Raw genomic sequence first — 15,634 nt, 5'->3', positions numbered from 1 at the left:
ACACTTGGCAGTTCAGTGGACTCCTCTCTAAATGGAATCAGGACAAATCAATGCAATCACGCTGGTGTCTGGGGGGTAAAAAGGGGACAAAGTCGGTCCACCGGTTTGCAAGAGCCCCTGGCGAGGATTAGAGCCCCAGGTCTGCTTCCCTTTCTGCATGGAATGGCAGACAGCTGACTGACCGCACGAGTGCGACATCGCCTTGAGGTCCACACAGATGCCTCGGAAAGAGCCTGGGCAGAAGTGCCTCTCCAACTTGACCATGGTGAATGTGATGAATACCTCGGCTCGCTTGCTGAGGAGGCTACAAAACAACACGGTTTTATGTGTCCAGTGTCAAGACCCTCAACGCCCTCTGTCATTTTCTGTTAGGGCTAACATGTCTTGGAGGGCCTACCTGGAAATCTACTCCCTCAGCAGATCCCATGTGGAGAACTGCAACCTGCTCTTTCTGCCTTCTTGTGCTCACGCAGCACAACCCTTTATTACAAAGCCACACCTTCACCCCATTTGTCAGAGGTACCGGCCTTCCAGTGGTTTCTGAAAGGTTATTTTTTGTCTATGAATACCAATTTATCAACCGGTATGTGCATATATGGGTGCATTATGATACAGTACATGGGGCAGTAATTCCATGCATGGGTGTGCATTCAACATCTGGATTAAGTCACGGAAGCAACTCAGGATGCAGATTAAAAAGCGTACCGTAACCTGCATGTTTTATTATACTCCAACAAATTCAATTAACTGCTGTTAACTTTATGAGAATTCTAGTGTGTCCAGGGTGTGTTTGTGTAGGTGTGTGGCTGTGTGTGTGTGTGAGAGAGGGAACTGTTATGCATGCGGTGTACTGCGATGCAACGCCCATGCTTGTGAAATTAATGATTTCACAGGAAAATAATGCATTCACTACGAATAACACATTTGACTTGAAATATGGTAATACGTGAAATGTAGACAGATGGCATCACAGTTGTTGCCGTCTGTCATCATATCATTGCAGCAATACTGCACTAGTCACTATGAATTGAATGTCATCAAATTTGCAGTTTAACTCATAGTAATTTCTTGATGAACAACAGCAATATAAATTTATTTACGTTTTTGTTCCACTTTCTTGTCTGTCAGAATACAAATTTTACTCTGAAGCATCCAAAATGTGCTCAGTTTAGGACAATGCAGCTTTTAAACAGCTCTGCCATATAATATCTTCTTTCCATTCCGCCATGCTGTTCTGCAGCATATCAAGACAGCCCAGCTCAATAACATTAAAGGCTGAAAGAGTTGGTGAAAATACAACCCCTGTGATGCTGTGGTCCACTCAGCCTTCAGGAGACATATTGATGCGCAGTTATTTTGGTCAATAAGTCCTTCTGAGCAGAGGCCATCCCTATCCTTGAAACCGACTGCATGTGAAAAATGAGAAAGGGATGAGACCATGCATTTTAATCTGTCAATGCCGCTATATCTTAGAGGGAGGAAGAAGGGATGTGGGGGAGACGGACCATGTGGTTGAGGGGGGAGGGGGGTGGGGGAACAGGAGGGATGCACTTCCTCTAACCCCGCCTCAGCCTCACTAATGCAGCTGTTAACAATAAACCATACCATCGGTTGCTGTACACAGCAGATTGACCTCTGACCTCATGAAGGAATTTATAGAGCATCAATTCTCAATTATGAGCTTTTACATATGCACAGATGTAGAACAATTGTTCTGTTTCAGAGCCAAAGCATGACCAGTGCCCACCACAGTCAGTAATACAATGCATTGTGTTAAACTGGGAAGTGGCAGGTGCACTGTGTGCAGTATTTATATGTGGGTCGGTGTGCATCTCATGGTGAGATGGGAGGGGATGCTGGGAGGGACAGCAAGAGTTAAATTTCAGGGGGAAACTATTAATACAAACACAGGCTCTCGGACTAAAAATGAAAAGCAGTGTTTTTTTTGTAAAAAGCTATCTATAACAAATGGCCTTGAATAAAACATCAGCGCATCTATATTTTATAGCTTCCCATGTTTCCCCCTGCTTCTGAGGGGAGTGAAAGTTGCTGCTCTTTCACATAGGTATGACCTCAGCTCTTCATAGGGAGAGGACAGCAAAATGTTGGGAGGTTCCGTCCGGTGTGTACATCTGCGTTAGGATTTAAAAAAAGTTTTAATAGTTCACGTTAAAAATGATCCGGGTCAATCATTTTAATGACGGCTCGATTCCAACCACATTAAAACAGGGATCAAAAATACGTGATGAGCGGCCTTTTGCATCATGTGCCAAAGACACTATTAGCATCCAATAAATGACTTGCATATTTTTTTGAATAGTTTTTTTCAGGTGTGTAGCTGTAATTTTTAATGATTTGTGTTTGATGTTAGAGATCCTATCAGATACAAGGAATCAAGGACTACACTAGTTAACTTCTCTGGATCACAGCCTTTCAATGGTTTAATATGCTGTCCGAGCCATATTCCAGTTTAGGCATCACAGAGTCAGTGGAAGGGAAGAAAGTGAATTGCTGGCTGGGGCCTTTGAGCCTCCATTCTTGTTTGAAGTCTCTCTCTTTCCCTGCCGAGCTCAGAATACATTGTCCAGAGACAAGATCAAACTTGGCAGCTATTGATCCCTTCCCGAACCAGACACAAGACTTACTGAACATGTTAACAACTTCGGAATGAGTATTTTAATTGTACAGGTCTTTAAAAGCCTACTCAAGTCACAGTGCTGCTGAGCGAATTTGAAGCGGAAGCAGTTGGCCGGTCAAACACGGCGTATCCAGCCAACTTTCTTCATTTTGTTCTGAGCTCTTTGCGTGCTCAAATCACATCTCCGGCACGCCTGAGCATTAACTAATGTTGAAATAAGAAAATATAAGGAGATGCATTAGCAATTTATTAAAATATGTACCTCATTAAAAAAGTTATTTATTGCCTGATTAAAAGTTAAGCAAAACAACAAGATAATTATTATTAAAAAAAAGGTTCATTTATATATGTCTAGCTAATAACTGAACACGCTTAAATCTATTCTCTCTTTAACCAAAAATAAGTTTTAAAATATGTGTCGTAATGGGCTGTAGACATCTGTACTCAAGTGTAAAACTGCTTGTCTGTGTCAATTAGGTTATAATTTAGCCCTCAACGTTGTCATAGTGTGTTGAAGTTCCATTATGTGTGTTTTATTCGGGTCATCAACTTGACGCTCTATTAATTCTAAGAAAATTGTAAATATCATGCTCTGAATTATCCAGGAATCTTTCAGTAGCCTATATTTCCCGGGCTTGTCCTGTATAGATTATAATGTTTGTACCAGAAAGCCCATGTCTCAACTTCACAGAAGACTATGGCAGAGCAACAAAGAAGGCGACTAATACTCTGGAAAAAGGAGGTTTCTAACATGACACTTCTCAGTTGTTTGAAACAGGGTGGAGAGAGATTTCTGTGAGCTGAGTTGACTCCTTCAGATCAATAGCTTGTCTCTATCTCTTTCTCTCGCTCTCTCTCTTTTTCTCTCTCCAAGAAGACTGGTGTGGCATTTGAACCAGATAAAACAAGGGTTCCCCTCCACCTCACCTCTGAGAACGGACCACTTCCACAAAATCCCAATTGGTTGAGAAGGATACAGATGAGTCCATCTAAATCCCTTCCTGACTCAGCTGTAGACCCCCAGCGGTCAGAAGAAGGAGGGAGGAGAAAAATCCCAAATCATCTTAAAAGGAGAGGTACAATCTATGTAGGTTAATACCCACTGTTACTTCATTTAGCTCTGTTGCTGGCCCGCTGGGGCAGCTGTAAAAAGTTCTGGGAGCTAGAAGGCACCAAAGCTTTTATTTATTTATATGAGGGAGAATATATAGCGAGAAGCAAACGGGTGAAAATGATGTGGAGAAAAAAAGGAGTTTGAAGAAGTTATCTTGTACGTTGTGGAATAACTGCAAGAAAAGGCATAGCTGCATTACCATTTTATGGGCGGCATGAATTAAATATACACACTGCAGACAGAATATCACTGATAAGATGACAATTTGTAAGGTCATAATGTGAAATGAATTGAAAATGCTTCCTCAGGCCTTTAAGAAACCAGCAGCAACGTACCCTTAAACAAGGCGCTTAGTTCTCGATGCCGCCCATTTGTCAGCGGCAGATGACGAGATGGGAAGGGAGAGGTAAAAGATTGGACCAGGTGTTAATGTGGAGAAGGATATCACTATCAAAGAGAATGCCTGCTTAGGCAGTTTCACATGAATCAAAAGTTGGGTGGAAAAAAAAAACTAGGCCTTAGATTCTTACAACAGTTCATCATCTTTCCAAACCTGTCAGCCAATTATCTGGATCTTCCTACATCGTTGGACTTTAAACTCTCTGAACAAGGGTCCTCTTCTCCTTTGCATGTCAGCTTAGTCTTTCCCCCTGGTCGCTGATGACATTGTAACACTAATTACAGCTAATTGTTCTATGCTGAATGGGTTTAGTCACATTGCAAATGATATACCATTGGTCAGTGTCACAATGTTTCCACAGAAAAATTCAATGGGGAATGGAAATTTGCACAAATGAATGTAATTAAGAAGCACATTCATTACTTCTAATTGCATCTGAGAACCCTCAAAGTGAAACTGAGATTGGACTCATATGAATAATTAATGCAGCTTGCTCAACTGAGCACTATGGCGTTGTTGCCGTCACATAATGATGTGCTAAACTATTGGCATGCAGAACAAAATGAATGTTTTACATCGAGGCTGGTGCCGCTTAGTTGTAAATTCCAATCGCAACCAACTGAGTTTATTTTCATGCTTCCTCTCAAAATCCCTTTATTTAATGGGCATATTGTGTCTAGACAGTCAAATTCCGATCTTAGCACACGCTTGGAATTGGTGGCCAGACACACTGGAATAAGTTAGAGATTTGAAAAGTATTAAAATTTAAAGCGGTCCCTTCACACTATATTTTTCCAAAAAAAAGTGCAGTTGAAAATCAGTCAACCGCAAATTCCGTCTGAGAGCTATAATGCACATTTTGGACCTACAGAAATCAGAGTTGGGAACGTAACCCCCACAAAGTATGAACTCAGCAAGCCTTTAATCAGATTATATGTCTACTGGCATCAGGCATTATGTAATGACCTACAAAAGCCTTCGATGTAAAATCGCACAAGGAAAACAAATACAATGTATTAAACAAAATAATTGATAGAAATCTGTTGCTTGATGAAGCTTTTTCTTTTAGTAAAAAGTCTGTAGTTTTATAATACACCAGGAGCAGGTTTAAAACTATAATCTTATTATACTTGCAGTGTTTAAAAAGGATTGGCTTATTTTAATAGCAGATTTAGATCTTAGACAGACAAGGTGTAAGCTGGTCATTTGAAAGCCATATGCCACAGATTAAGATACTGCACCATATTCTACGGCTTTTTCATGTTACTTCCAGAGACTAATGCACTGCTTCAAAACTGCCTGTAGTGAGCTTCGTGTAAGTGGGCAAAAAGCACAAGCTCTTAAATCCCTCAGCTCCAACAACAGGGGAAAGAAATAAGTATATTACAAACCGCCCAGAGAACAAAATTGTGTATTGTTTGAAAAAAGTGAAGGATTTAGACTCAGGGATTTGCTCCCACTTTGCTGCTCTTTGTCTGGGGGCTTAGCTCTGTGTGCTGTTCATGACATGACGATTCCCATCATTCAGAGAAGAAGAAAAAAAACTACCGAAATGAACATACAGGATATTATCGTTCGATGTCAACAAATCAACTGATTCACATTAATAAGAACAAGGCCGTTGCTCACTTTTTTTAAAAACGACCACAAGCACTTTGTGAATCCAGGGAAAGTCACCCACTCCTGAAGCCTCCAAGGTCAACCTCTGTTTACCGGCATCAAGGTTGTTACTGTACTCGCCCTCTGACGTCACGTGAAACAGTGCGTCTTTCTTATCTGAGGAAAGAGATGCATTGCATTCAAAACATGAACTCCTGTTTCTGACATTTGATCAGCTGCTGCAACTCGGCCTGAAGGGGGACAGGTAAGATTCACCCTGCCTAAACGTTTTGGATGTGTATGTGAAAGTCAGCTGTCAGACCTAAAACACACATAATAATGACACTAATTTGCAGCTTTTATCTATTTGTCGAGGCAGTGGAGGAAATATGAAAACCTTTGGAACAGCGTGTTACAAAGGAGGCGACAGAGACTGATGCCGGGCGGTGAGGAAGCCCTGCAGGGGGAATCAAGAGCCTATAAAATGAACAGCCGCCTAACTCATAAATAATAGAAACATAAAATGTCACATGAACTTTATTTCAAGAGTGGGTGGCCTAATAAAGATGCAGGTTTAAAGAGGAGTTGAGAAATTCATTGTCACAAGAAGGCCACATTGGCTTGCCTTTGGCACCCGCAATTATTCAGTGCCAGCTGACATTCCGCTCCGAGTTGAAGCGACTTTGCGAAAAACAATGCCGTGCTTGACTCTTGAAGTTCTCTTTCCAGCGACTCGACGCTTAAGTCATTTGATTTCTCAGCCGTGTTTCCTCTTCTTTCACTTGGAGTCTTTCCATTTCCCCTGTCCCGTTTCCGCTTTCCCTTGTTCTTTCTGCTTTACAAGCTCGGGTCGACATCACAAGCGATAGGCGCCGCCTCGCCAGCCTGGTGCTCATTGATAAAGCCGTATCGTATCCATCTTAGACCCCCCCCTGCGTCACCAACGCACTCCTCGCTGAGACGGTCAACATGCAGAGGCTCCGACTCTCCTTTTGAACTAAGCATTACAGAGTGATAGTCCATCTTAAACCTCTGGAAGGAGAAAATGGAGTCGGATGAGTCAGGCATCTCACTCTGTCTTGAAATGTCGCACGGACGGGTGTGCATGTGCGCATGTGTGCAAGTGCATGTTAAATCATTTGCTTGACTTTAGTTTATTTTGGTGTAAAGTGTATTCATTTAAATCACAGCTTCCTGTATTTCCAAGCAGCTTGGAAAGTAATACATACTGTATATGAAAGCTGAATAGCTACATGCACTATATTTCATGAAATTGTATGTGTCAATTTATATATATATATATTATATGGTGAATATACAAACCTCAAATTTGACCTGCTCTCTTTTCTATCAGTGAAACTTGGAAGATTGACTTAACTAATTTGGTGTGATAAGTTAACAACTGAGTGTTGCTGGGAGCTTTCTGGTAAAAAAAAAGAAGTATTTTCAAATATTCAACCTCTAATATTCAACTCCAATATTGCACTCTTGCTCGGTTACACTCTTTCTCTAAATTTTAATGCAGCAATTTGTAAGTGTACACATGCATCTACCACATTAGCATGGTCTTCTATCTAAAACTAATCCAATTCAACAAATATTACCCCAGAGGGGAAGTGGGTAATAAGTGCAGTGTTTGAGTAAGTGTATGAGGTAGGAGATGTTTATGTCACTGAATATTAATGAGATGATGAGCAATAGCCTCTGTATGTGAATGCGTCCCATATATGAATCACTGCTGCCATCAGGGTGAATCCATTAAAGGGAACAGCTGGGAAGGAGGTTTGTTCATTAGATGTATGTGTTTGGATATGTGTTTATACATGTGCCTGGTATACAGATGTGTGTGTGTGTGTGTGTGTGTGTGTGTGTGCCGTGTTATGTGCTTTGGGCGATATAGAGATCAGCTGGTTGTTGCCGGCTATCTTAGAAAAATATATGCCTTTCTGTTACTTGCAATATACTAAAAAGTCACATATGGGACTGATGTTTGCATGTGAATGAACAGGAAGCCATAGCCAGGATTTCCACCCATCTTGTCTAATGTCTAACAAACGCATTCACCATCGCACACTGACACCCGAGGCCCAGACGTGTCGGTGCAGCTGCCGGCGAGGCAGATGCACAGAGAGCTGTTGTCTCACTTACAACTATGACACAATGACTATGCTGCACGTAGGTGCATGCAAACCAATCTATTTCTTCCTGTGCCCTGGCTTTTTTTTGCAATACAGAACACAAAAAAATACTTTTTTTGACAAGGAACGCAGTGGCGGAAGCATTTCTAGCAATGACACCCAAGAGCCAAAGGAGGAGTGAAGGTCTGCTCTGATGTGAGCCTCGATCCAGACTGCAACGTATGAGTGTTACCTCAAGAAAAGAAAATGCAACCCATCAGGACTAGAGTATCCAGCTTGAAGTAAGAGGGTTGGTATGTGACAAAGAGGGATATGGAACTTACAGTAGCCTTGTTCATCTCAAGTCGGAGCAAAATTGTTTTAGCAGCATCATTGGCATGCTTCTTGTGTTGAATCTAAACTACCACTGGTGGAAAAACCCAGAATCCTCTATGGTGTCTCTTCAGCACACTTTTCTCCCTCAGCCAGTAATTTGAGCAATGCGTTTGAAACAAATCTGCTGTATATGTATGAGGTAGCAGTGTTGATTTCCTGTTTTTCATGGAGAACATCATTGGGCAGTGAGCCAGGCAGTGACAGCTGTCTTGTGAATCATTTGAATAAACTCGGTTCCAACTTCAGAGGTGCGGTTCCTCTACCGTCTACAGCGTAGCACTGGGCAACATTGACAAAACTCAGCCTTGCAAAATTAACGGGCAATAATAAAATGTTGGCACTCTGGTGACAACATGGTCACTGCTTGTTTTGATCAAATCCAATTATTTTGCTTTTCTAATGCAGCCGAGATTGTTGTTTTTAAATCTCAACCCAGCGGTTTTATTTATCTCTTTTAGAATACAGCCCTCCTTCTCGGTTGAATTCTTGTGCAACAAAACTGTTGTCCTTCACATCGCAAAAAAACCCTCACAAACACAGCAGGTGTAGCAAGAAACGTTTCTGTTTAACTAGTTTGTCACTCGTTTTTTTTTTTTTTTTACCAGAACATTGTACCTTGTTAAATGTTTGCAAGGATATCTTGTTTCCATGACAATCACAGCTGTAATCCCAGTGAAGTTATTTTACCGTCTAAAAACCCAGATGGACACTTGTAAACTACATAATGGAAAGTCGGCCTCAAAAAACACGACAAAATGAATGAAAATGGATTTCCTGCCGTCCGAGCAAAAATCAGTACTCACTAGATTCAGGGTCTGAGTTTCCGTCTCCCTCGGTGCGGCTGTTTGGTGATGTTTGCTCATAGTACTCTTCCTGGGGGAAGCTGAGGGGGAGAGGTTGGGTGGTGCTGGCAGTGCTGCTCGGCTCTGGGTCTCCGAGCCCGCTGTCACTGCAACTCTCTTGGGAACCGTCGGGAAGATGGAACGTCACGCGGCGCTGGGTCTGGAGCACACCAACAAACAAGCAGTGTTCCCTCAACAATGTGTCCAAAAGTACAACGTCGTCATCACACTTGCCTGATTTTTGTTGGAAAATATGCCCCTAAATTGCATCCTGTCACTAAGGGGGTGCTCTTTGAAACAGAAACCTCAGAACCCCAAAGTAATTTCAGCTTTGTTAAACTTAAGGAATTACTGACTAAAAGATGTATAATTGAGGCTTTTTATCCTGTGAATAGATGGGATGTGTATTATCAGTTTGAACTGTCCTAGTTTTCCTTCTCACCCAGTTTAAACACTAAATTGAATAGAATAGAAATGTGTGTGGAGGCTGAGACTTTGATTTGTCTTGAGGATCACAGCAACGTGGGCATTTTACTTTGAAAGGTCTAGGCGTCTTTGATTTGCCCGTGGTTTACAGAAGTTCATGGTGCGACCTTTCTTTGGAGCTATAAAAACAGAACATATCTTGTGTATGTGTGCGCTAACATGTAAGCGATTCCTCCAGAAGAAACAGCACACACATCCGGAGCGCGGTGGGTAATCTGTACTGGAGATACCATTGTTTTCCGTTTTTTACTTTGAGTTTGACAAAGAAAAAGAAAAAAAAAAGAAAAAGAAGACTCAGGCGATCTGACTTGGCTTTGAGATGCATCTGTAAAATTGTCACAGGAAAATATACTTTAGCTTAAATTCATGGATACATACAACTCCCCAACTAGCACCATACTGCATCACAATGTAAAGAACAATAAAACACATTAAATATAATTACACCCTCTGCTATGGTTATTGCTGGGAATTTCATTCATCCCATTATTCAAGCTGATGAGAGATTTATTTTTCAGGGGAAAATACAACTGAAGCCCAAATTACTATGTTGATTTACTTCGTCACTGTAGCAACAGGAGCAATGTGTGAGTCCTGAATTAAAAACATTATAAACAGGCTGAATCAGGCCAGGAAAATGGGAGAGAAGGAGACAGAAATAAAGCCTGGAACTAATGAAGGACACACTGCCAAAAAAGAAGTGCACAAAAAAGCTTCATTTACAAACTATCAGAGAGGGTTGACTAACCTAAATCCACACAATTAGTACCCTGGGAGCACAACTGAATGCTTTTCAATGATGTGATGATGAAACAGCTAGCTAGAAATGCCATTCACTTGATTCGACTAGATCCTGAGGCGGCACGTATATTCTAGTAAGTAGAAGACATCAAAGATAAACAGGAAAAAACACACAACCTTTACTACTCGGAGATAACTCTGAAACAAAAGGTTGTTTTTGGTGGTTGTTTGTAGTAGGAGAATAATAAAGAATGCTCTTATTTCTGAAAAACATACAAATTTGAGATACAGGACGGAAAATATATCCGTTTTTTGCTTCATGTGTTGCGATGAATTCTGCAGACAAACAACGAGGTATATTTCTATGGTTCGGCATCGAGAGGAATGCTTTTCTCCACCTACCATGCGGTTCTATTCATGTTCTATGAGAGGGATGAATACTTTCAAATCATATAACGTGTGCCATGCCTGCCCACGCTTTCAAGTAGTCTAAATATCTACTTGTCCTCAAACAGCATTACAGCATTGGCAGCTATTTCTTAAATTACTGGATGATGCACGCAAACGGCATCATCCAGGTTCACAAGAAAGAGCCCACTTATGAAAGGGTGGCTGCTTCTTCTCTACATGACTCTAATTATTCAAAACTTGCTCCAACAATGGCATCCAAAATCTATTAGAACAAACAGCTGTCCGCGACAATTAGGACATAATCATTTTGCATAAGGCAGTGTCTTCATTTTAGACGGTTGTTTATTCAAGCCCATTGAAGTTGCTGCCAGATGTTAAGAAAAGTCTAATTTGATTTCACCGCACGCTCAATACTAATTTGTATTGAGCTAAAATATTAATTCCAATTAAACACTTAATTGGTCTTAAATAAATAAAAGTTTTGAATGAATAATGTGAATTTAACATTATGTTGAAAGATAAACATGAAAAACAAACACAAACATTCACCGAGGAGTCAAGGGGAGTGTTTTGCTAGGAATTATCACTTATTTGAAGAAGCTGCCAGAAATCCATAAAGCAAAGACAAGCTGTGGTAAGAGATATCAAGACCAAACAAAGCCTGTACAGCCAGATAAAACACTGCCTTGAGAAGTATGTACACAGCGATAAAGCGAACAGGAGAGATGCATGCCAGGGTCCAGCATACAAGATGCAAGCCAATCCAACCCCCCCCCCCCCCCTCTGGGAGCCACCCAGACAATAAGCAGATTCACAGGTTCCTGGATTAAAAGTAAGATATATTTAGACATACAGGGAGGAGAGGCCAGGTGGCCGCAACCTTTTTGCTTCGGTGGGCCGCCGCGCTTTCTGTTGTATTATTAAATATACATTTGCAGCGACTAAAACGCTCTAGAAATAGCAGGAAGTTGGTGCTGCACAGAGAAGGACTTGGCTGACAACCTCCTCACTTTGAGTGATAAACAGGGACCACTTAGGATTGAATCAGGGGAGATTGGCTCTGCCATTTCAGATAAAGATCAGCTTGCGGGCACACCTAGACATGCATAAATCTGTTGAGTGGAGATGGGGATTTGTCCTGTTGCACATGTGGGGGAAAAAAAGCAAATGGCAAGGTATTTATCCTAAAACTGTTGTCCCGCGGGTCGCTGTTCTCCATAATACCAAGACTGTGCAATATCCACTCAACTGTTTGTCATCTTACTTTGCGACTGCATCCTTTGTTTTTCTACATGCTGTTCCAGCTTAGCCTATTCGGTGTGAGGTGATATGACGCCGCGTGTGAAATGATGATGTTAGCGGGAACATGCAAGTAGGAGGTGATTGTAGCAAGTGGGATGAGAGATTACTGGGTGGTTTTTGACATCAAATTTGAACAGTCTCAACCAATATTGAGTCATATGCCATGATGATCTTCTCATGTTTAGTAATATTTTTCAATTGTACCAATGAAGGGTCCTACACTGAAGTGCAATGATCCTGGGTACTAAACCACTTAATAATCTGTTATATATTAACCATATCATGGCTATATATCTGCAAATGGTTTTATGAATCCACATCAAATAATATTAGAACTGAATAGCTGAATCGCGCCTGAGTGTTTCCCCGGGTCTGTCTGACCATCAGTATATGGGAATTAGTTGTGTTTTCCCCCGTGAATAGGACTAGATTTCCCGAGTGTAAGACACTAATAAATCTACCACTACCCAAATACGTCTGCTGATTAAATCCATGCTCTCCTTTGTATATGGGGTGAATAATATTTCTATTTGGCAATTACCTCAACCAACTGCATTCCAGCTACGTTACTGGCTATACTATTTCCCTTTTCCCAAACTGGGAATGTTTGCATTGACAATAGTAGACAAATTTGAATTCTGCTGCACGTTATGACAGCTGTTGAAGATGCTTGCAATTCTAATGCGATGCAAATTGATTTAACGAATGTTTTCATATTTTTGTAGTCAACTCTGAATCTGCAACATGATCAGGAAACATTTTCGTTCCAGTAGAGTAAAACAACCTTCAATGTCTCAGAATGCTAAAATAATACTGTATTACTATTTAAATATGTTTAGATATAAATACCATAGTAAACCTATATCTGTTTTTAGTTATTAGTGTGATTGTATTTCTCCCTCACCTTGAGAGGCTGCGTGTGACACAACTATGATCGACAGCTGTATTGCTCAGATAAATTGATTGTATCAGCATTTAAAAAAATAAAATCTACCACACTACAGGACAAACATTCTGCCGGTAAAAAGCAGGCATGTTTTTAACGGGTAGTGCAGTAGTTCAAATCATTTACTACATGGATGGTGGTCATCACAGTAACATAGCAGATTTAGAGAAACAATATTTTATTTTTTGAGAGAAAAATACTTTTTTTTAGAAACTAACCAATGTGAGATATAGTAATAGACCTCATGGTTAGGAAATTGGCATGCAAAAGGAGCAGAGAACATACTTACATTCATAGAGGTTATCTTGCCAAGTTGACAGACCTCCTAGAAAGACAGAAGAACATTTCAGGTCACTGTTTGACTGCAACTTTACAGAGCAAATACTGTGGAAATGTTTAGGTCCAGCCACAACTGCAACATTCTGTTCGAATTGAGATTAGGACACATTGTTTTTTCTCCACAGAACCAGTACATATTTTCATGCTCACGCCAGCAAACGTGGCTGCAGAGTGCAAACCCTCTCCCCAAAAATGTAAAGAATAGGGCAAGACGCACCGTACAACTGACAGTTTGAAATAGATGTTTTCTCTGCATGTCAGAACGGAATGTGGAAAGAATATCAAATGACGCATCAGAAATTAACAATAAACAGCGACAAGCTTCTAAATTGGGAACAAAAGACGACTGCAAGCCTGCAAAATAGAAGCCTCTCTCTGGGGACTGAGATGACTCACAGAGAGATAAGAGTATTTAAATTTTAATCACCAATTTTGTTTTCTTTGTACTGTGTATGATAATATAAGTACATGACTTGATTTTCAAAGAAAATAAAAGAAATCTGGCAGTGAGGAGCCATTTAGACATGGAGAATCATAAAAGACTATCGGGGGAAGAATGGTAAAACAATGAACAGGAAACACATTCTTGTCAACAGATTATCCCATTATAATTGTTCACCGAGGGATGCTGCTTCTAACTGAGCAATAGAGCTGTACACCCAAAGCTTTTCATCAAAACAATATGGAGCTGCAAGGCCTACAACTGAACCAAATTATCTCCCAACCCCTGACAAATAACCACGTGGCTGAGAAAATCAATGTCACCGTAGATTAGTGGTGTGTCGAGGTAGTCATGGACATATTTAAGAAATGTTTAAAAGGTAAACACTAAATCGGTGCATTGCCAGGAGGCATACATACAGGATTTTGTTGATTACATTCGCAATGTTTTTTTGTGAATAATATCAATATCACTAATATGAACATGTCACTCACAATGTGTCTCGACAACAGTTTTATATATTTTATAAGATTTATATTTTTTATTCATATTTTGTATTAAGCTGCTTATTAATTTTAACACTAAATATTTATGGGACTAATGTGCTTCTATGCCACTTTAACTTTTTTCTGATAAAGAAATCGTTGTTATTTGAAGTTATGATGAATCAGTTTTGAGCCAAATTGCTCGGATTAACTGCTTAATCGGTACATAATGGGAACATTGGACTTGCATTTGCCAGGTGGAGAGAAACGTGACTCTTCAGTAATGACGATTTTACATTTTGTTTTGTTTTGCTGGATGTGACAAAAGACAACCATGCAAAAATGACGCAATCTAAAACAGGACTGTCTTGCATATGTTAAACATATGCCGGTCATGTTTAAAGAGATCTTCCAATTTTGTCATAAGCTGCTGAGTATAATTCCACTGCACATTCTACATACCACACACATTACATTACATTACATTACAGGTCATTTAGCAGACGCTTTTATCCAGCAGTCTGATTTCAGGGCTGCAACGCGCTACAGCACGATCCTCTCTAGATTCATTGAAAGGGATAAAGAATGTTTAATGAACGCGATTTCTTGAATAAATAGATTTAAAAATATATATGCATGTTCTTCTCTCATCATTTATTGCATAATTCAGCACACCAACATTTGTCTGGACTCATTTGCATTCAGTGACTGGTCATTTGAAGCAGGATTTTACTTGAGGCTGCCATTAAGCAGTTGTTTCTTCTCCAAGTAATGTTTTATTCAGCATCTCGTGACACTTACTTCAAGCTAGAGACCTTGCGAACCAATTAAATAGATGACAATGTACATGAGGGATCTGAGAAGGTGACCTATGCTTGTTTCATACTTAGATGACGGCCAAAATAAAAGTTGTACATCTGATTGTTGGAGAGTTTTTTTTTTGTACCTGGTATGGATTGGTCAATGACCTTCTCTCTTCATGTAAGCCTCTCAAACTAACCGTTTCAAAGCACCCACATGTGTGCCTGGGAGAGAGAGTTATGCTTAGGATAAGGGCATTTGTTGGTGAACCACATCAAAGTAGAGAGCAATGACTTAGTGAGCAAAGGCAGTGGAACTCGAACAGAGCCTTTGATTGCTCCAGGCACTATGATCATTTAAATACTGGATAAATAATTGATTTTAAACACCAGATCTTATTGTTTCTGTATCCAAATGAATCCATATTGTGAAAGCATGTATGTAGGTAGGAGCATGTAGAACACTGTAACATTGTACAGCCTGCTGCGTTCACACTTTCTCTTTTTTATTACTCTACCATGTGAAACACTGTCTATCTGTTCTGCAGCACTATCTCACAGTGTCAACGTGAGGCC

General features: G+C 40.4%; 1 protein-coding gene across 1 annotated transcript in view; it reads right to left on the bottom strand.

The window, feature by feature from the left end:
- Positions 1-15,634, bottom strand: part of pcdh11 (protocadherin 11) — a 114,064-nt gene that overhangs the window by 32,853 nt on the left and 65,577 nt on the right. Inside the window, exons 5-6 of the mRNA XM_040173624.2 lie at positions 13,282-13,317; positions 9,068-9,266 (exon numbers count right to left, since the gene is read on the bottom strand). Coding sequence (XP_040029558.2) covers positions 9,068-9,266; positions 13,282-13,317 — 235 coding nt within the window. The remainder of the gene's footprint in view (positions 1-9,067; positions 9,267-13,281; positions 13,318-15,634) is intronic.

The sequence above is a fragment of the Gasterosteus aculeatus genome, chromosome 4 (genome assembly GCF_964276395.1).
Source record: "Gasterosteus aculeatus chromosome 4, fGasAcu3.hap1.1, whole genome shotgun sequence".
Taxonomy (NCBI): Eukaryota; Metazoa; Chordata; class Actinopteri; order Perciformes; family Gasterosteidae; genus Gasterosteus; species Gasterosteus aculeatus.
The sequence above is the reverse complement of the archived record's forward strand: the minus strand, read 5'-3'. Positions and strand labels throughout refer to the sequence as shown.